Source organism: Limanda limanda, chromosome 2, assembly GCF_963576545.1.
Source record: "Limanda limanda chromosome 2, fLimLim1.1, whole genome shotgun sequence".
In the NCBI taxonomy this organism is placed as follows: Eukaryota; Metazoa; Chordata; class Actinopteri; order Pleuronectiformes; family Pleuronectidae; genus Limanda; species Limanda limanda.
The window spans coordinates 19,279,948-19,300,774 of record NC_083637.1 but is presented as its reverse complement, the minus strand read 5'-3'; the positions used below and the strand labels follow the sequence as shown (position 1 = coordinate 19,300,774).

General features: G+C 39.6%; 1 protein-coding gene across 1 annotated transcript; it reads right to left on the bottom strand.

Moving 5' to 3' along the window:
• Window positions 1-1,974: 1,974 nt before the first annotated feature.
• LOC132996161 (mucolipin-1-like) lies at window positions 1,975-17,697 on the bottom strand. The gene is made up of 14 exons (XM_061066487.1): window positions 17,547-17,697; window positions 11,097-11,365; window positions 10,382-10,549; window positions 9,361-9,517; window positions 8,665-8,746; window positions 8,062-8,158; window positions 7,437-7,536; window positions 6,833-6,939; window positions 6,411-6,560; window positions 5,654-5,755; window positions 5,411-5,533; window positions 4,631-4,837; window positions 4,295-4,425; window positions 1,975-3,868 (listed from the first exon to the last, which is right to left on the bottom strand). The coding sequence occupies exons 1-14, from the start codon at window positions 17,575-17,577 to the stop codon at window positions 3,832-3,834; spliced, it is 1,761 nt and encodes a 586-aa protein (XP_060922470.1). The 5' UTR covers window positions 17,578-17,697; the 3' UTR covers window positions 1,975-3,831.
• Between the last annotated feature and the right edge of the window lie 3,130 nt (window positions 17,698-20,827).

Sequence of the window (20,827 nt, the reverse complement as noted above, 5' to 3'; positions counted from 1 at the left end):
TCTGGAGCTTTATCACCTGATAATTTTAGCTGATACTGAAAATAATTTAATGTGTATTATTTTTATTTATTTATAGTTGAGGTGTGGCTCTCCCAGGGAAGTGTCAGCAAACCATTAGACCTTTTGTTTGACTAAACTAAGCACTAATGGAAGCCATCATTATATCACAGGGCTTGAAAAGCTCGTAAATCCCCTCACATCCTTCCCATCCATCTCAGATTGCTTTGTAATGTTGTTACTTGAGGGAGTGGCTCAGCGCCTGGCTCTGCTGAAACAGAATCAGGACGGACTGACAAGCTCAGGACAGACCTGGAATCTTCAAAAACTGTTTCTCCAGTGTGGTCTGGTGACGGTCGCCCATCTGCCCTGACATCTTTCTGTGGAGACAGCTGCACACACCACCTGTGGCGCTAAACACAACCTGCATGCACCCCCCCCACATACATACAAACAGACCGGCAGACACACCAAACACAAACTCAGTGACTCTGAAGAAATAAGAAAAGAAAGGAAACAACTAATTCTGGTGCTGCAGGTCCGTCTTTTTTTCATTCTCCAAGGAGGATATATTTTCACTCCTGTCTCTTTATTTGTTGGTTTGTTTGTAAACCAGATCACACATAAACAACTGGACTGATTTCCACAGAGCTTAGGGGAAGGATGCGATATGGGTCGGGGAAGAACCCCCCCCCCTGCTTTCTTTAACATACAGAGATAGACACACTTAAACTTAGTGTTTTGTCCAGCTACATGCTTGTTGGGCATTCAGACCAATGGCATCAATTTTAAGTCAGCTCAAACAAAAGTCATCATGTTAGCGTGCCTTGCAACAAAACATTTAATTCTCATGATCTGGAAAAATGCGAAAGGTCAACTGGTCACGGCCTGTGGGTCACGATAAGGTCGCTCCTGGATTCACAGCATGCTCTCCTGTCTTAACAGTGCGTTTGCTCGATTACATATTTCAATCCTGATCCCCTTTTTAAACTTATATATATAAATATATATATAAAACGAATGTGTCAAATAGAAACAAGCATCAAATCATTTTTTAACCTTTTTTGTTCTCTTATATTTTGTTTAAATGGTGCTGTCTGATGTATAATTTTGTTTTAATTATGCCTCTGTGTTGTTTTTAAATGTCCCTGTACATCATCCTGAATCTGTGTATGAAAGGTTCTTCATAAATAATACCACCTTGACTTGAATAACACTGTAACACTCCATTACCACCTCATTCAACGGGTTTGTCTTGTGTGTATAAGCTATGTACTTGTACTGTTAAACTGTCCTTTTGTTTGTCTGTATGCATGTTATGTAAAACCAATGATCAAATGTGAATATAAAAAATCCTTGTGGGACAGGCTAAGGGTGTTTTCAACATTTTTTTTTGTTTATCATTTTCTATGGGTCTTGATGAAATGTGGTTTCAAAAGGAGACTCTCTGAGGGCCATTCTAGTTTTTATCTGAGGTGCTTTCCTAATATAAAAGGCCCTGAAGTTCAAACAGCAAGTCACAATTGAGTATCTGGTGCACATTTGAATTCAAGCTGAGATCAAGCTGGCAGTAATAAAAGGCATCGACCTGACATCAGCTCACTGAAACTGAAAACATCCTGTACACACATTATGTGAAACACAATGTTTGTCAGAAAGGTAAATAAAGACACATCTATGAGACGCTTTCATAGAACTATGAACTCCACCTTTGCTTGTCTCTCCCACACTCCCACATGAACCACGAGGCATCGTCGGGGCAGTGCATAATGTATGGTAATATTAGGTTAAGTGGGTGGAAAGCTAAGATGTGCTACATCAGCTGCCAAGCCTCACTCGAAAGGCTAGATAAGCAGGAAATGAGCTCATCACATTGGTCGGCTCTGGAGAAAGAAAGGAATTGTAATTTCTCCTCGTCTGAGAGCTTTGTGCTGCAGCGTCTCAACTAAAACATGCAGGAGATTCACAACAGCTGTGTTTGACTGTGTCAGATCGAAGAATTTATTGGCAGAAATCAAGAATCGTAGTTTCCTTTAAACTTTCAATGTCTGCCATCTTTTTCAAGAAGAGAAATAAACTTGTAGTCCTCTGATACAGTGTCCACACTCATGAACAACAAGCTCCCTCTTCTGATGAGTCAAAGGAACTGTGTTAGAATGAAACAAAATAATCCGTTCACAACCAGCTTCATTTTCAAAGATGATCAGGGAACATTTTGTCACTAAATAGTTGACTTCATATTAGCATATCTTAGGTAAAAGCACAGGTTTTTTTGTATAAAAACATTATATCTTCAAACATTAAGAAAGGAATATCAAGAAATACAGGTACATGCACGTAAAATCAACAATAAGTTAAGGCCTTTGATATGTTTGGCACACAATTTTCCATCTAAATCCCTAAATAAAATAAGTATAAACGTAACAGTGTTTACTCAACAGACAGAATATGAGATGACAGAAAAACATTCTGTCACCTTACACTCAAATGCTCGGATCAGAGATCATCTCAGACACTTTTCCAAAAAACATATTCACAAATCCAGATTACGAGACTCCGGAAACTATTGTGCGTTTTATGCAGTATATAGACAGAGAAATGTAAAGTTATTCAAGCACTGGACCGCAGTTTCAGACAAGACATAACAATAAAAACTGCAAATAATGTGGCTAAGGTATTATTGTAGAGAACAAATATATGTCTGCCATAATTATATCATCTTGTTCCTAACCCTAATTCGCTCCTTTTCTTTTAAGGCATTTAAAAACATTTTTTTCTTAAGATCATTAAAAAACAAAAAACAAGTCATATGAAAGTCTGACTTCTGAACTTTGGGCATCATTAAAGAAACACACAGTATATCCACACCCCTCTGGAGAGCAGCTTTCCTCGTAGTAGCTGACCACAGACAATTTTAAGTGCATCATTAGGGAGCGAGTGCATCCCATCGCATCGATCATTACTCTGACAAATGCAACTCAATCCACTATAGCAATCGAGTGCAGCATCCAAACGAAACAAAAGATACACATTTGAAGGCAATGTGATACTCGTGCAGTGGGACCGGAGCCAAAGGATCAGTTAGAAACGTTACACTCTGTGGGGAGCGAGCAAATCAAGTCAATTCCACACCTGAAACCTCGTTCTGTATTTCTGTTTGTGGTCCAGTCGTCCTCCCTGATTGTCAAAAAAAAGACAGCATACTAGAAGGTGGAATTCCTCCTCTCATTCTAGTAGTTTGCGCAGTAGACAGCACTGTGTTATTATGAAATAAAGAGTGTGAGGATGCTGGATATGTTTTTTGGGATGTACAAATGCCTCATTTTTAAAGTCCTGTCCTCAGGAGGTAGCCAACTTTGAAATACTATAAAAGTGAAAAACACAAAAATAACAACACCATGTATGTACTTCTGCGAGTCCCCAGCCTGTACCTGTTTAGTATCTCAGCAGCCGTCCCTGCCACTGGTTCAGCTTTGTGTATTTTTAAATACACAGAGGGAAAAAATACAGATTTGTTTGGAATAACAACAAGGAGCAGAGTCTGCAGATGTCTTTGCATTCATCAGCCAGTGAGTCTTCCTCTTCACGCAGAGGAGGAGTCCTGTCATTCATCAGCCTTCAGTCCATGGAAATGAAGACAGGCTAAGTAAGAGGTAAAATAAAAAGACTGGTGTTATATATTCCTTGTACAGAGTGCTATTCCAGCTGAAGGCAGTTCCTCATTAGGATTTGTGCTAAGAATTTGACCTAGACACAGTATGTTGGTGTCAGGAGTCTGTGCAATGTGTCCCTGTGGCCAGCAGGGGGCAGCCAGTGAGTTCACCGAGATCAACCTCAGTTCACCAGCAGGACGTCTTCATATGTCGTTGTTCTGTGGGGAAATCAAAGAAAGATGATGTTGATGTTAACAATTTTCTGCATCATTAGTCATGTACTCTTATTTAGAGTCGTACGATTGTGGCAAATTATGTCACAACAGGATGAAAATGAGAAAAATGTTCTGATGTTCCCTCCACCTCAAACTATTATAACAATTATGGGGTAATGTCCAGCCCAGTGAATATGTATATATATTTATTTACATTTAAAAAAGGAAACAAGGCAGGAGTTTTCATCTGACACAACCAGGTAGCTCACATAATGTCTATTATAACGTCTTTCCTCTGATGCTTATGACTTTATTCAATTGGTCCTGCTGCAGAAACGTTTAGATCCAGCTAGATTTAAAATAATAATTAGTCAGGCTGCGTTGACCAATCATCTGTCTCGTCTCTGACGTGAGCCGTCTCCTCCTCACCTGTCGCAGCAGCAGAAGAAGGAGCACGGTGAGGTTTCCAGACCCCTGAACTTCCCTGAGCTCGGTGCGTCCGTACACTCTGCTATGAAAGCCTGGAGGTCCGTGATGTGGATGGGTTCTTGGGTTTGGTGCTGTGGGAATTGATTAGAATACGTTATTTAAACCTTAGGGGCTTCTTTTAAAAAAAAATTCTCTCAGCACCTATGGGTCAAAAATGTCCACTCCATGAACTGTGATATGACACTACATTTATTCATATTATTTTTAACCTTCATTGACTTTCTTTTAACCAACAACATTAATACCAAATATTCAATATTAATATTCATTTCCTACCTTAATGGTCTCGTAGGCTCCTGTGATGAGAGCAATGAACAGCGAAAGCACCATGTAGATGAAGAGCGAGATGAAGGTGTACAGGTAGACTTGGCTGAACAGCCACACCAGAGTGCTGCTCTCCTGCATCCCTGCAAACGTCACAAACATGTCGTCCCCGTTGATAAGGGAGAACAGGCACTCCGACACCATGGACAGGGAGCGGAACTGAGGGACAGAAAACAGACAGCTCCAATAAACCTCTGAAAACATTAGGAAATGACAAACTGAAATGTGCTAACATTGGTTTAATCTGAAGAAATTGGATTTTAGGAATTTGCTGCAAATAATACTCCAACTCAGCAATTCTACAGTGTGACAAAGACATGGTCTTGTTACGGACTTTCAGGTTTGAAATTACTCAAATAAAACTTTTGAAAACAGTACAAATCATGTGAGCCAAATTACCGTGCAGAAGTTGTGAGAAATAAGGTAAAGCCAATATGATTTTAAGAGGAATATGCATGTTTAAAGAATATAAAAAAGGCTGTTGGAGAAAAAAATATTGTATTGCCGCAAAAGCATAGCCGAACCTGTTAAATGTGGTTTTACGTTTGTCTGAATCTTACAAATCATGATACATTTAAATTTAATTTAAATCTTTAAAGACAGGTGATGAGCATTATTTGAGGTAAGCAAAGAGGTAAATGTGAATAGAAATGATACTTTTAACACTTAACTCTGAAGAGGTTTTACTTCACCAAATGATAACATCCCTGAGAGAATTTCTGTGTTATTCACCTTGACGTGGTACGGCCCCAGGACGATCCAGCCACAGAAGCAGTAGCCCAGATAAATGACGGCCACACAGAGGCAGAACCGAATCACGTTGGGCAACGCAACTCGAAGTGTGATGATCAGAATCTAAGGTTACAGTGTGGGCGAGAGCAGGAACAATATATAAGCTGAATTTATTACATTACATCAAACACATCATCAGAAATTAAATCTACAGCGACCACGACCACATGTCCTGAGACTTACGTTGTATTTCTGGAAGAACGTGAGGTAGCGAATGACTCCCACCCACACCAGGAGGGTGGAGGTCCCTAACAAGATGCCACAGAGGTCGTAGGAGGACATATTCTGTCAGGAGGAAAGAGATGAGATCTATGACTATTTATATCATGGCCGGCGTAAAAAAGAAATCAGCTTTTAAAGTGAATGCTCCTGTATAAAAATGTTGGTAAAGGCAGCTACAGCTCAGCTACAGACTGGAGTCATATTTGTAAACAGTAGCAAAATTAATAAAAATAAGGATGAATAGCTGCTCTCACTTATTTAAACCTGTAGCCTCTCATATTTACTAATGATAGGAAGAGGAATCTGGGCTAAATGGACTTCAACAGAGGAGCTATATAACGTTATTTAGTGCTGTTATTCAGTCACGATGAGAGCATTTCCTCAGCAGAGGAAACGTGACTGAAGCTGAACAGAAAAGAATGAGATGTGGAAAAGTCACAGTGAGTATTTGACAGAGGAGAGAGGCAGCCAGCCAGTGTATACAATTATTTGTTTTTACAATCCCTCCAGTTCAATGTGTAAACTGACAATAAAATGTTGTGTTATACATCCTTTGATTTGACAAGACGTTGATGCATTTGATATTCCAATATATATTTAACTAAATTAATTAAATTAAACATGATGATGTTTCAGACCTTTGCTGAAGGACATTTTCTCTACCTGCACCTCTGAATTGGGACCGAATACCCCTGGTGTACTGGTTTGCAGGACATACCTTAGCCTCAATACCAACTTTGATGACACTCCCAGTGATGGTGAGGATGTCACTGATGATGAGGAGGATGTACCAGCCGTTAATAAACTCCAGCCGGTCTGCCCAGCACACTTTACGATCCAGACTCTCTTTAAAGAACTCCACAAACTCCTGGAAAACACACAGAGACGGTCAGAGGAATGAACCAAACCTGAAGATCGAGGGATACGCGCAGAGGATGAGGTCTATTGACTGTACATTCATATACATAAACTACACGCATCTATTTGAAAAGGACAATATCCTCGGTCTGCTTAAGGCCAGCATCCTCACTGTGCGAAGCATGAATCTGCCTGGCCTGGGTTGATTCGACGCTCTCTTATTCAGAACTCTCATTCTGTTGTATGTTTTCCTCTCTTGTGACTGTAACAGACTTTCCTCACCTGCTGCAGCGTGAAGCCTCGCAGTATGGAGCGTCCGCAGAGAAGCAGTGACACCATGCACACCAGAGCCACCACGATGTCAAAAGCTACACGAGAGTAGTTCTCAGCTGGGGTGTAAAGGGGAACGAGGAGAAAAACAAACAGAGCTGTAAGTGATCTTTCACCTCAATAAGGGGATGTTGCTGTACTTCTGTATAAATAACTTAATGGATAGAAACGTCCTGTTGGTTCAGTAACTGTATGCAGCCTTTACCGTCCTCATGATCCTCAACACAGTTTCAAACATTGACTGTACAAATATGGTGAAGCCAAAGCATCTTGATCGCCCCCTGGTGGCTGCCTGCAGTTTGGTCATAAATCCAGCCTACCACAAAAATAATGATTGACAACTGAGACTGACTCATGATTGGTCTAACAGGGGGGTATTGATGGGACTTTGATACTACTACTTGCAGACTCTGGCTCCAAATGCGCAAAATGACGTGGAGACATGTCGTCCATCTTTATACAGAGTTTGGCTTGAAACCAACTTCCATGAATCTCATATCGCATGCTGCTCTCTCCTCTGTCAGAATCCCAACCCTCTTTTCAACTGGTGTCTCACCCTGTCCAGACACGCTCGGGTCTTTACACTCCTTAATCGATGCCCGATTTTCTAACCGGATCTTCACCTTGCCACTGTGCGCCTTGTTGTCCAGAACAATCTGGAAGAGTGAGGAGACAACACACAGCTCATTTCCCATGAAGCTGGACATATTTTCTAGAAAATGAATGAATGCATAATAACAGAATGTGAAACAATTTAATTTGTTGTATAAGTAGTCAGATATATTGATGCTAATTGTCACTGACAATAGACATTGCGGTTGAAGAATGCGCAATGTCTATACTAAACAATGTATAAAATGTAGTCCTTTACTCAGTAGTTAACATAATAATTAGCACATGACCATACACCCAAGGAAGTGACTGTCATCGCAAAACCAAGGTCTTCAACAGAACTCATATCAAAAAGAAGAAAATAATGGTAAGGGCGAAGGTCAGGGCTGTCTTCTCATAACCCTTCAAATAAATACAAAAGGCAAGAATATATACTTTAAATATCTGTGTACTGTAATAAATAAGAAATCGTAAGACAAAGCCCTTCACGGTGTTTGAACGAGGCAGCCTCTCAAATCAACCGGTAATCCATCAGCTTCGGATCTAGCCTTCGTAGGATTTGTTCTCACCGTTATGTAAAAGGTGTAGCAGTCTGGGATCTCGTTGTTGATGATGGTCTGTATATTGATTGCCTTCAACTGGAACTCTATTGTGACATTAATGAGCCTTGAAACAGAGAAGACAGACATGGAATAAATCATTTTATTTTGGTTCAGCTAAAATGAGAATATAAGTTTGAAGATACTAACACATGTTTTGAATTTCAAAACGGGTAAAAGTCCTCTTTATTCAATTTTACCAAGTGCGTTAGAAAATTAAAGACCCTCATGAACAGTATTGTATGCTGTGTATAGAGTGTAAGCAGTTGCTCAATGGGCAGTCATACCACCAGTGTTCAATGTAATGTATTTGTATTGGTTAATTCATTGAAGAAGGTTTTCAATTCCATATGTGGGTTTTATTCACAACTTGAAATATGCAGAAAATACCTCTGCCTACCTCTGTGTGTGTTTCTGGAAGTAAACCTGTGCCAGTGTCCCAGTACTGATGCTTGAATGTGCGTGTGCAGCAGAGATAAGTGACGCGTTGAATGTCATCCTCCATTACTACCGAGAAAATCTCAGCGGCGGAGGCTAAACAAGCTGAAGCCATGCAAAAAAATGATGCCTCACTTGTGGAACTTGAGCGTAAAGTTCTTGTAGCTGGTGCTGAGCAAAGACGGAGGCACGGACAGAGGGTTCACACCTACACAGTCTGCAGAGGATAAAGAACAGGCAGAGAAGCGTCCTGCTGAGGTAATACTGGCAAATGCTGAAGTTACAATCAAAGACAGGGAAAACATCAGAATTTCTGATCTCAAGCAATAACCAGTTTGCACATAGAGAAGACAAAATAAAAACATTATGAAATCTTGTCAGCAATATTAGATTTAACAGATCAGACAGAAATACAATAGGGCATAAGTTGGAGAAAGATTTAAACATGATGTTATTTCCAATGCTGAACTCGCTTCCTCTTAGTTTGTTAATATCTGACTCAAACACATGTTTTTATGAGGAAGTAAGAAACTCTGAGGGTACGCAACAACATCGTGACATTTTAAACTTCACATTAAAAACACATGCACAAACGCTGCCGGTGCACATAAACTCTCACATAAATGCTGTAACAAAGCTCATACTCAGACATGCATATTATCATGCACATATCCTGTGTTGTGTATCTGCTACAGCCCCCACCACTTATCACAGAATCAACAGCTTGTCATGGACAAAGAAAGTTCACACATTAGCACAACACGGGGGCCTGAGCAGAGAGCTCCGAACCCTGACCGATGCTAATCATGTGGTACAGTGTAGTTCATGTACCTGTGGAGATGTGTGGGTCTATAATAAAGGTGTCGTTGGCTGGGTCGATGCTTCCCTTCTTGTAGTACTGCTGGCAGAGGGAGAGCGCGCTGCCATTCACGCCAACATCGTACACGTATGCGTAGCGTCCCACTGTGGTCTCTGGTAAGGCCAGATACTGGAGGGACAAGGAGAGGAGAGAAATGAAGACAAAAATCCTGTGGCTTCATGAATCTGCCTCATAAACACACAGAGTTGAGATGAAAAAGGACTTGAGGAAATATAACATAAAGAGGTGAACTTTCTGGTGAGCAGCTGAGATGAACTGCTAGTACCATCTGACCTATGCAGCTCATCCAGAAGACAGCAGCTCAACTGGTCTTCAACCTACCTAAGTTCACTAATACCACCCCCCTACTCCGCTCCCTTCACTGGTTACCAGTGGCTGCTCGTATCGACTTCAAGACGCTAGTACTTGCGTACCGTGCTGCGAACAGATCGGGCCCAGCCTACATCCAGGAAATTGTGAAACCTTACATCCCAGTCCGTCCACTCTGCTAGCATTGGACAATCGTCCTGCTGCTCCCTCACTGCGAGGGACACTTAGCCACTGAACAAAATCCCGACTGCTTGCCGTCCTGGCTCCCAAATGGTCGAACGAGCTCCCCATTGACATCAGGACAGCACATCTTCCGCCGCAGGCTAAAGACACATCTGGTCCGACTACACCTTGGTGAAGAAGATGATGTCTAATAACCATCGGCAACTCTGGTGTTGATAAGAAAAAAATGTAGTTGCACTAATATATTGCACTTACATTTAGCACCAGTTTGGCTAGAGTATGTCCATTTTGGTTCAAATCCCCAAACACCCCGGATCTAATGAAATTAAATGTGTTTTTTTAAGGAGACATTTTGGCCTCGGTGAAGGTTTGTGCTCTACTGAGTGACTCTCTAGTTTCAAACTGAGAATTACAAGTTGGAGCAGTGTTAATAAGTAGTTTCATATATTTAAGCAGCTTTGAATCTGTCTCAGGCCTTACCTGCTCCACGGCATAGAAGATGTGCTCATAGACATCACTCTGCGTGTAAGCCGCAAAGGAGTCATCTGAGGACTCGTCGTAGTCTTTGAGGAAGAGATGCTTGAAGGTCATCGTGTTCTCCTCCTTGAAGGTCACCACCACCTGGTTACTGAGGCCAAATAGCACCAACTGCAGTGAAGAGGGGGGAAACAAAGGAAGAGAGGGAAGACTGAGATATGTCTCTTGGAGGAGACAGGACAGAGGCAGCTGTGGCTCAGGAGTTAGAGCGGGCTGTCCTCCAACCAGAAATTTGGCGGTTCAATCCCTGTGTCCCCCATTCTGTGTGCCGAAGTGTCCTTGGGCAAGATACTGAACCCCAAATAGAACCCCTGACAGCTGTGCAGGCAGTGTATGAATGAGGTGTAATAGAGAAAGAGCTGCACATAGATGCACTGTATGAATGTGTGTTTGAATGGCAAAACTGTGCTGTAAAGCGCTTTGAGTGGTCATCAAGACTAAAGTTATATAAATACGGACCATTTACCATTACAGAGGAAAACCCTGGGGCTGTATGTTCCAGGTGCAATAGTAATGCATGTCTTGTCTGTGAAGTAACCAGAACATCATCTGTGTTTCTGCACCTCATAAATCAAGATGAGACTAATCCTGATGAATAAACAAAAAAAATAAAATAATGACCAGTATACACTCTCACTAAAGTTCTGGGATGACGTACCTGAGCTGTGACAATGATGATCTTGAGCAGCTGCAGGCCCAGCTTAAATGGCTTGCGGCCCTTGGCGTGATATTTATCACAAGGACTCATGAAGAAGTATTTCAGCTTCCGGCGCAGGGCCTCCTCTCCCTCACCAGCCCCGACCCAATGACCCGCTCTAGCCGCAAGGAACTGATGGTTGTTGGCATGACTGTTGCTCTGATGCTCATGCTCGCCGCTGCTGTCCGTGGAGCCGTAGTGCTTCACCGAGGAGGACAGGCTCTTTTGCTCTGTGGGGAAAAAAACGAAAGAACATTTAATTTCTCAGTTGATCTGTGAAGAAATTAATCTCAGTTAAAATTATAGAAAGTTATGAATAAATGTATGATTAAGATTTTTTAATCATGGACAAACAGAATAGTCAAAGAACACGTCAAAAACTGTTTTCTCTAAGACGATTTCTTTGATTTTAAGTCACTTTTATCACACAGATGTATGTGCAAGTGTTCATTTTACAGGTAAGTTTGGTTTTAATTAGTTATTTGATGCTATAGAACAGAGTTTATATATATATATATATATGTCAGGTTGAGACACTCTAGTTCCCCACTGGAAGACTCTTTGCCATCCCTTTGGCTTTTCATCTTTACACCAAGTCATAATTTAATTTAGTTCAATGATAAAGTTCATGATCAAAGAAGCGTATCTCCATTGTCAAAATAGAATGAAGTGATTAAACAAAAGACAAAAAGAAAGAGCCCAGGAGACTATAACAACTGGCTCAGCATGAACTGAACTGAGTTTCCAAAGTGCTGAGCACAAGTCGAGTCATTTCCTGAAAAACTTGACTCCACTCAACACCTCCTTCTCCCTTCCAGCGACAGCGTCCTGTCAGCACCACATGTGCCGGAGTCTGAAGAGTCTGTCTTCAGCTTTCACGGTTTCACCTCAGTCTGACATCATCTCTTTGTCTCTCACTGTGTATGACGTTACTTCTCTTTGACCCCTCTGGCACTTTGAGCATGTGCTCAACTCATGTGATTTAACCCCTGTCGCTCCAAAGCCAAAACTACAAGTGGGAATCAGTATGAAAAATGATCTGAAGTCAAGTTACATTTTGAACGATAGGCATATGTATGTATTACAACCAGTGGCGTGAAAAGGAAAACAATTTTTTCCAAAGAGTCATTGTAGACATCATAGTAGTTGATGACTGGTTGAAGAGGTGAGCTGATGAATCCAAGAAGTCTGATCTGTCAGGGTTTGACATAGATACTGAGTATATTATGTATGAAGTTAAATAGATAGATACACCTGTTATAGACATAACATACAAAATAAACTCCAGAGCATGATAAAAAGGGCATTTCAATAAATAATATAATATATCTAAATATTTTAAATAAAATGAAATACTTTAAAAATATTATTTACTACTGAGTATGTTTCTTAAATCCAAGGTGTAACAGTATTTTTAAAGATATTTGAGGTTTCCATTGAATTTACACTGATTTTAAACTTTCCTTGTGGTGAAACTGGTTGCTACATGCTCAGTCTGACCTCTATTCCACCAAGATCTGTTCTTATTTGGTCATTACACCAGACGCTGCAGTGTTTCCTTATTGTGTTCTTTTGATTATTCAATGGGGAAGTGTGCCATTCCCGCACAAGTGACAATGTTTGTCACAAGCCGGATGTTACTGAGTGAAACTCTGCACTGAGTCAATGACCCCACTTTGAGGGTATCAAATACGACTTTTGTGAATTAAATTTAAAACTTGTTACATATCGTTTTGACAAAATTGGATTCAGTTTAAAAAACTGGACAATCTCTTGAGCGCCCCGAGATGTGAGGTGGCCCCTGGGTAGAGCATATAGGCAGCAGAACATGATAAATAAATTCGGCTGCGGTTATCACATGTTTTTGGACATTGAAGTTGGCGTCTGCCCTTACCACCAAAAGCTCTCAATTCTCATTATTTTTCCAAGCTTTCATCAGCGTCTTCTACATGCAGGGTAGCTCTTTTTCAATGTTTCCATTCTTTTGTTGTTTTTTGCGGTGAATTCCTCGGACAATTTCCTTGCTGTTTTCTCACATGGGCTCAGTCAGACATTCCCAGATGACCAGACTGGTCAATTTAACCTGGATTAAAATGTGTGACTAAGCTAGCAGAGCAGGTGATTTATGGTTGGAAACAAAACAGGTCAGTGTGTCATGTCTCTGCAGGGATTGACCCAGTACCCAATAAGAAAACCACAAATCACAGGGTAGGCTATTCATGCTGTCACATGTTCTAGCTGGCTAGACCAGGAAGAACGAGGTCACTCAGTTTGTTCACTCACAATCAGCAAACAACTGAAAACCTGACATGGTTGATGATGTTGGGCAGAGTTGAGGAACTTCTTTAAGTCTTACTATGTTGTCAAAGTCAGCATGGCATGTTCAGAGGAATCGCTGAGTCAGGACTCCAAACAAATTCAATTCAATAAGTCAGCAGAGCAAACCAACAGCTTAGCAGAGTTGTGCCATGGAAATGAGAAGTGAAATAGGAGGAACACTCCACTGGCGTTCAGTATTAGTCAGCACCAACCGTAAACAGAGGAACTATCTGCAGAAACACTATGAATTGGCACACTGGCAATCAAACAATAAAACAAATGGTGCTTGACAACTTTTCCTGTTTTTCAACATGGTGCGATAGTCATTTTAGTTTGAGAGAGGACCAGTTCAGCGACTGTATTTAAGAGAGAGGAGTTCCTTATAGTGACATAAAAATCCACAACAAACATTTTTAATAGCATTAGAGGAGTAATCAGTACTTGTTGCTTGGAATTTTAACCACGATTCGTTTTACTCAAAACAGTTATCCAGTAATTCTGCTTCATGAGACAAGCTTATGATAGGGATGTGCAATGTGGCTAAAAATTCCATCGAGATAAATGTTCTTATTTAATTTCATTTATTTTAAATTTTAAGACAGATTTTTGCTCCTGAGTGAAGGTTGTTGTTTGTTTGTTTTTGATGAGTAAAATAAGTGGAGTTCCACTTCTAGGTAAATAGATTCTTCAGATTCAAGTTATAACCTGAAATTTTATGATTAAAAACTTTTGTTTACCTGCAGTAAACTGAATCCATATTTAAAAGAAATATGAACATCCACCCCCCACCACACAGCTGCAGACACTACAGATATGTAGTAGCTCTCAAACACTTGGCTTTGACTGAATCGGCCGAGAGCGACAGCATAGTAATTAACTGAGCTACGGCGGAGGCAGGTGAGGGGCCCTAGCTTCGACGGGGGTTGCGTGCGTTGGTGAGAAGAATGAAAAACAGCAAAAAGAATCCAACCACTTTACATTTCGTTTGGACAATAGGTGCAGAGACCAAGAGCACACATATCTCTGATCAGAGTGTGTCGATCTTCTTGGCAGATAGCAATCGGACAATCAAAAGTGGGTGCGAGCCGCCGGCCGTGCCGCCTTGTTTGACAGCGTCGCTCAAGCTTTATTAATCTCAGAAAAAATCTGGCTCTTCCGGTTCACCACCGCCTGTGGAGAGTTGGCAGAAATACCGATGTAGCAAACTCTCTGTCAAACTACATCCTTACGATAAAGGAGAATCTGTCAACAACTTGATATCAGTGCCTGGATCTAGTCTGGCAGTCCACAGCAGAAGGCTACCCACAGACAGACAGTCCCAGGTCACAGTCATACCCGAGCCGAAGGAAACGTCTTCTTGAACACAAAAAGATTATATACCGATAAATACGTTCCAGCTAATTTGTAGGTAGGAGTTGGTAATTTTTATGAACAGCTAATTTATTGCAGCAAAGTGTTTAAGTAGAAAGTAGAAAGGGTCGTCCATTAGCCAGAAGAGCTCAGTAGACTATACATCTGACAAGGTCCAACTGTGCCCTTAAATGTAGCAACAAATTTCAAACTCCACTCAACTGTTAAAAAATTGCAATGTAAAAAAAGTGACAAAAGATTCCTGGATCCAAATCCAATTTTAATTGATTCCGCACCCATACCGAGATTCATGGAAACTTGTTTAGTGTTTTGTGTAATCTTGCTCACAAGCAAACAAACAACAAACAAAGCTCAGGGGTAAACACAGAACCTCCTTGGTGGAGGTCATGAGAAAAATCTGGTTCTGTCATCAGTGGAAGTGTAAATAGTTTCATAATACAAAGTTAAATGTTCAGTTCATTCCAAATTACTAAACAAACATACATTTTCCTGTTCACCTCTAATGGAAAGTAATTATATTGGGATTGGGAGGAAAACTCTGAAACACTTCTGCGTGTGCACAAGACACACACCACCATGCTTTAGTAATTTAGGTCAACTGACCCTTTAACTTGAAGCTTATTGCCCACATGGTGTGTGTGATGCTACACAAAGAAGCCATTGTGTGTGTGAGCCTCATAGCTCCTTAAAGATCACAAGTTGGGATGAAAATAGATACTTTTACAATAATATATTCATTACTCACTTTTAAACTTTTACGCACACAACCGCATCTGACTGTCTTAAAATGGTAGTAAGGGAACCTTGACTTTAAAATCTCTCCTGTAATACCAATGTTACAGAGGCCGTGAATGAACTTTCACATTCAAGTCAAATCCCTCACAGGGACACAGTCAAAATTCATCTACCCCACAATCGCTAACCTGCAAAACACTGCAGACGCAACCATGCGTAAGACAGGCTTATGAAAGAGCTGTTATTCTGCATGACAGAGTCAGGGCCTGTGGATGCACTGAGGGAGATTTGTCAGTGGGTGGGGTTGATTTTGGTGGAACAGTCTCATTTAGAACAACAATTCACGCAACCACTGTGACCTCTGAAATGAGGGCGTGGACTTGGATGTAGTAATTAAGTTCTACAATAAATAATAAAGTTCAGTTAAATGATTTTGAAATTCCAAACAATTTGTCAGGGACTGAAAAATGCCCATTACAAGGTCAAAGAAACCAGAATTAATCTTGAGAGAAGAATTTTTTTGGCGAAATCTAATCCATTTCAGAAGTAGGAGACAGTGAACTGGAAAACAAGAAATTCAAATACAAAGCTAAAAACCTGTAGCTGTAATTTAATATGATATGACATAATATGATATAATGACTTACACTTTGCTGTAGGGATGTTCTGAAAACGATACCAGATGCCAAATGCCTCCGATACAGCAGAAAATGTTTAGTAGGGCATTGATGACTATGCAAATCTATGTCCCAAACCATTTATGGAGTGTTTTAAGGTAGTGTAGCCTTAGACATAGTTCCCTACGATTTTGCACGAGAATGACCCACTAGTAAAATGTAACGTACACAAGACTTCAGTTCTGGATGATGGAATATTAGTGTTGACAACCACAACACCGGCAATCTCATGGAGCATTTGAAGAATCATCAGGAAAGAGCACGAAGATGGAAAAATGGACCAACTGCAGGAGCAAACATTGGAAATCGAAATTCAAACGATGCACTAACTTCCACAAAGACGGCCCCAGAAGCAAGAAAGATAACGGACAAACATATGTTGAGTTTATTGTTGTGTATTCTTAAGATCTATTTAAGTGTTCTTTTTCCGTTATGACTGTGCAACCGGACCATAAAAAAAGTATTGCATTTATTCTCTGTGAGTATATATTTTTGTATTGGTCAACCTGAGCCAGGCTATACAACAATGATAGCTTCCATGCAGGGTTAGAGTTGATAAAGTCCTGATGTATCACTTTCATTCATTCTAGCATCAATGCTTTCGCCTCTGTGCGATTCTGTTTTGCATCGTCTTTCTTTGTTTTGTGTGTGTTTGATTTTTTGTTTTGCTTTTGCTTTAGCTTTTTCTCAATTTGTCATTTACAATACATACAGTACATTATTTTCTGTTTTTGTTTGACGCTTGTTCCACAATAAGTGTATGCTAATCAATCATTGCCCATTGTTTTAACTGGAAATGACCTTATCTTGCCTCTGTATGATTGCTGTCATTGCAACATATACATTACTATCCATAATAAAATTCAACAATCAGTATGAGGAAGAGTAAACATGTCTGACTTCGCAGGCTGACATTAAGTCCTATGAGGAAGGATGTGTAGCAGAGAAGTATCATCTAATACCAATCTCTCAATGGTGTTCAAGAGTTTTACTCAGTTGACAATCAACAGGTGATGTCCTTATAACTTCTCTGGTTTTGTTTTCAGTATGAGGACTGGACTCGTGGAGAGGAAAGAAAAACACTCAGGATTTCAACACAGGAGTCATCACAGAGACAGAAGTGCTTCGTGATACTGAAGCTCACAAACACACCGAGGTGACGATAATGTCTCAGATGAGCAACAACAACAACAAGATCTAACGACGACAACAACAACAACAACAACTGTGTCTAATGAGCAACACAACGGTGTCTTCTTGTGTCCAGGCAACAGCGTTAGCTTGAGTGAAATGTTGAAATGTGATTTACCTGGTGAGTCCTGGAGTCCTGTCGCAGCCATGAAGTCCACTTTTAAAAAAAGACAGATAAATGAGTAGATCGCAGCTGGAGCTGAAATCAGCTGTCTTCACTGTGTGTGCGGTGAGTGTGTTCGAGAGCGTCACGGTGGAGCAGCGGACAGCCTGACTTCCGCCTGCGTCATGTGACTGGCCCCACGTGACCAAAGCAGCCAGCGATCACACCAGATTCACCAGCAGCCTGAAGCGACTCTGCTGTGTCCTCACAGTCCCACCTACAGGCAGGATATAGATAGATAGATAGAGTACTTTATTCATCACCGAAGGGAAATTAAGTTGTCATAGCAGCCGGTATATTTGAATACAATAAAATACAATACAATAGTATAAAATAAAAAATATTGAGGTAGAAAGTACAAAACAGAAGCACAAGATAAAATAATATAAAATAGGTAGATAAAGTGCAGTGGCAAGATGATGGTAATAGTACTGATGATATGATGGTAATGTTATTGTTAGACAGTATATAAAAATAGTACAGTATATATAGCAGTATATAGTAATAATGGCAGCAACAGTAAATATAATAGTAATAGTAATATAATGATAATAATTATAACATGTACACATGTATAGATATGTGTATATAGACTTATGTATACAAAGAATATACAGAGAGTATGATACAATATATGATATATAGTAGAGGTATGAATATAAGTATTTGACTATACAATAGGTAATATAATATACTATGAGTGTAAGAATATGTAGACAGAGTGTGCAAAAGACAATATTATTGTATAAAATTATATATAATATCAATATGGTTTATATGAACACATATCACATATGATGTGAAGTAAGTGTATATGGAGCGGAGTGTTGTACAGGTACACAGTGCAAGGAGACAGGTATGTTTAGTGCAGTTCTGTGATGGTGGCTCTGACAGAGTTAGAGGAGTTGTACAGATATATTCACACATAATATACACATTATTATACACCTACAGGGGTATATAAGTTCATTTTAAGAACTTTGAGAGCACCTGGTACAGGGGATTTGTTACTCTGAGTTGAGTCTGAATATGTTGGTCATGTGATTTTTATGTGCATCTGGGAATGTCGGACTGAGCCAATGTGAGAATACAGCAAGGAAATTGTCCGAAGAATTCATCGCAAAAAAACAACAATAGAATGGAAACATTGAAAAAGTGCTTATACTATGAAAGGGCCTTATTTTATTTACATTTAGTCAGTTGATTCGTTTAGATTTATTTACTCATTTGTTAACTTACCATTGCAGTTCCAAATATGTTTTTATTATTTTATGTAATTCCAACTATTATTCTTATGGTTCTAAATAAAGTTATGAAAAACTGTCACACTGGTTGAAGCATGACCGTATTACGCTGACAGTTTCAATGTTTTTAGAGCACAACCCAAATGGATTTTTGGGGGCCAGGGCGAGAGAAGGGAGTAAACAAATTGGCAATACCAATAAATTGGCTGATATATAGAGAAAAATCATTGACAAATATTCCCCAAATGGCTTTAGCTACATTGCAGTATCGGATTCACACTGAGGAAAATAGCATTCTGAGATTTCGAGAACAAAGTCCTAATTTAACGAGAAAGAAGTCATTATATTACAAGAATAAACTCATTATCTTATATAATTTATGAGAATAAATTGGGGGAGGGGGAATGAGCAGCAAGGAGAACTTGTGCTTGTTGGATTTCCATTTGAAGCAATCTCATTGTTTCTTGAGAAACTACGAAACTAATTTGATTAACACGCAGACGTATCCAATCCAACGATAGCTTTACATTCTACCCCTAACAAAACATTTCCTCCTCCACAAAACAAGCTATTTCCTGCAAGTCTTCGTGTCTCTTTCTTCAGAATAGACACAGTTCTTTTTAAAGTCTTATGATAATGTTTTGCTGATGAACCAGAGTATTTCATTATTTGTAAAACTAAAGTAGAACTTAAGATGTACCACATTCCTTTATGATGCGGGCGACAGGTTGACCTTTAGATATTCTCTCTAAAATAAAATGCATTCTAAAATTATAACTTTATTCTCATAATATCTGTACGACTTTATTTTCACATTTTTTTCACTTTAAGTGGCCTTTAAACTCCATTATGTGATACCAATATTAGGTCTTGTACGTTATCACCTTAAAGATTTAGATGCAACTAAACTCAACCGTGGCATTGGTCCGATATTCCTTCCATCACACATTGTTTCACAGAAACAGGAGCTCAGTGATGTGTTTATTTTCCTTCTCTCAAACAAATGACTCATCTTCCCTCTCTGCTTTCCCAACACTTCATTGTCCATTTACAGAATCCTATATGGCAAAACATCTGTACTTTCTTTAAACAGAAAAACATCTTAATCCTTCATGATATTTATTGACATTTCATCGGAACAAAATACAGACTCTTTAAAGGATTTGACCCCATCAGGCCTGTTAATACAGATGCCTTCAGATGTTTATCTGACTAATATTGTAATATGGGGAAATGAAAGGTTTTCCAAAAACTGTTGGAATTGTTAATTGTTAGTGTCAGCCTAATGTGATATATACAAAAACAATCTTCTGGATTTGTCCAGGAATGTCTTTTTTACTACTGAAAAGTGGAATCAATGAATGTGTCTAAACAGCAAAAGATGCTTGGATGGTTGGAATTTGAAGAGTTGATATTTTTTATATCTGTGAAAGATAAATCTTTTGATTTCAGGCTTTGGATCGGAAACCATTGATGTTACTATTTGTTAATTGCAGTCATTTTCATTTTGTAACCACATTGTGTTGTCTTGATTTGAATTAACAATCCTCCACGCTTTCTCAACACGCACATGTACACACACATGTACACACACATGTACACACACACACACACACACACACACACACACACACACACACACACACACACAACTTCTTTAAAAGTAGTTAAGAGGTTGGTATTTTTTTGATTTTTTTGAAGTTATTATGGCTGCATGTTTACGTTTTGTCACACCAGCTTTGTTGTTGATCAAAACCTCAAGTCAGGACTATTCTGTTTGTCAGTAATTCCTCCTTCAGTCAAAGTGATGAAACACACAACAATATTAACCTTTAATCTGTTTTGGCATCCATTAATCTGTGCTAACGTCATATTGTACGATTAATCTGTAGAAGGCTGTGTAATATCTGAGGAAAGAGAAACAACCCAATATAATTTGAGAAAAAGCCCTGATTTATATGATTTGTAATAAACCCTACTGGTCGGCCCATG

What these genes read in the sequence shown, in the direction of transcription:
- LOC132996161 (XM_061066487.1), bottom strand. Translation starts at nt 17,577, where the DNA reads ATGGCTGCGACAGGACTCCAGGACTCACCAG. An exon ending in CGTTCTTCCAGAAATACAAC is followed by an intron (nt 5,534 to 5,653) that starts GTAAGTCTCAGG and finishes CTGTAACCTTAG; the next exon opens with ATTCTGATCATCACACTTCG. An exon ending in TTCTTCTGCTGCTGCGACAG is followed by an intron (nt 3,869 to 4,294) that starts GTGAGGAGGAGA and finishes ATTTCCCCACAG; the next exon opens with AACAACGACATATGAAGACG.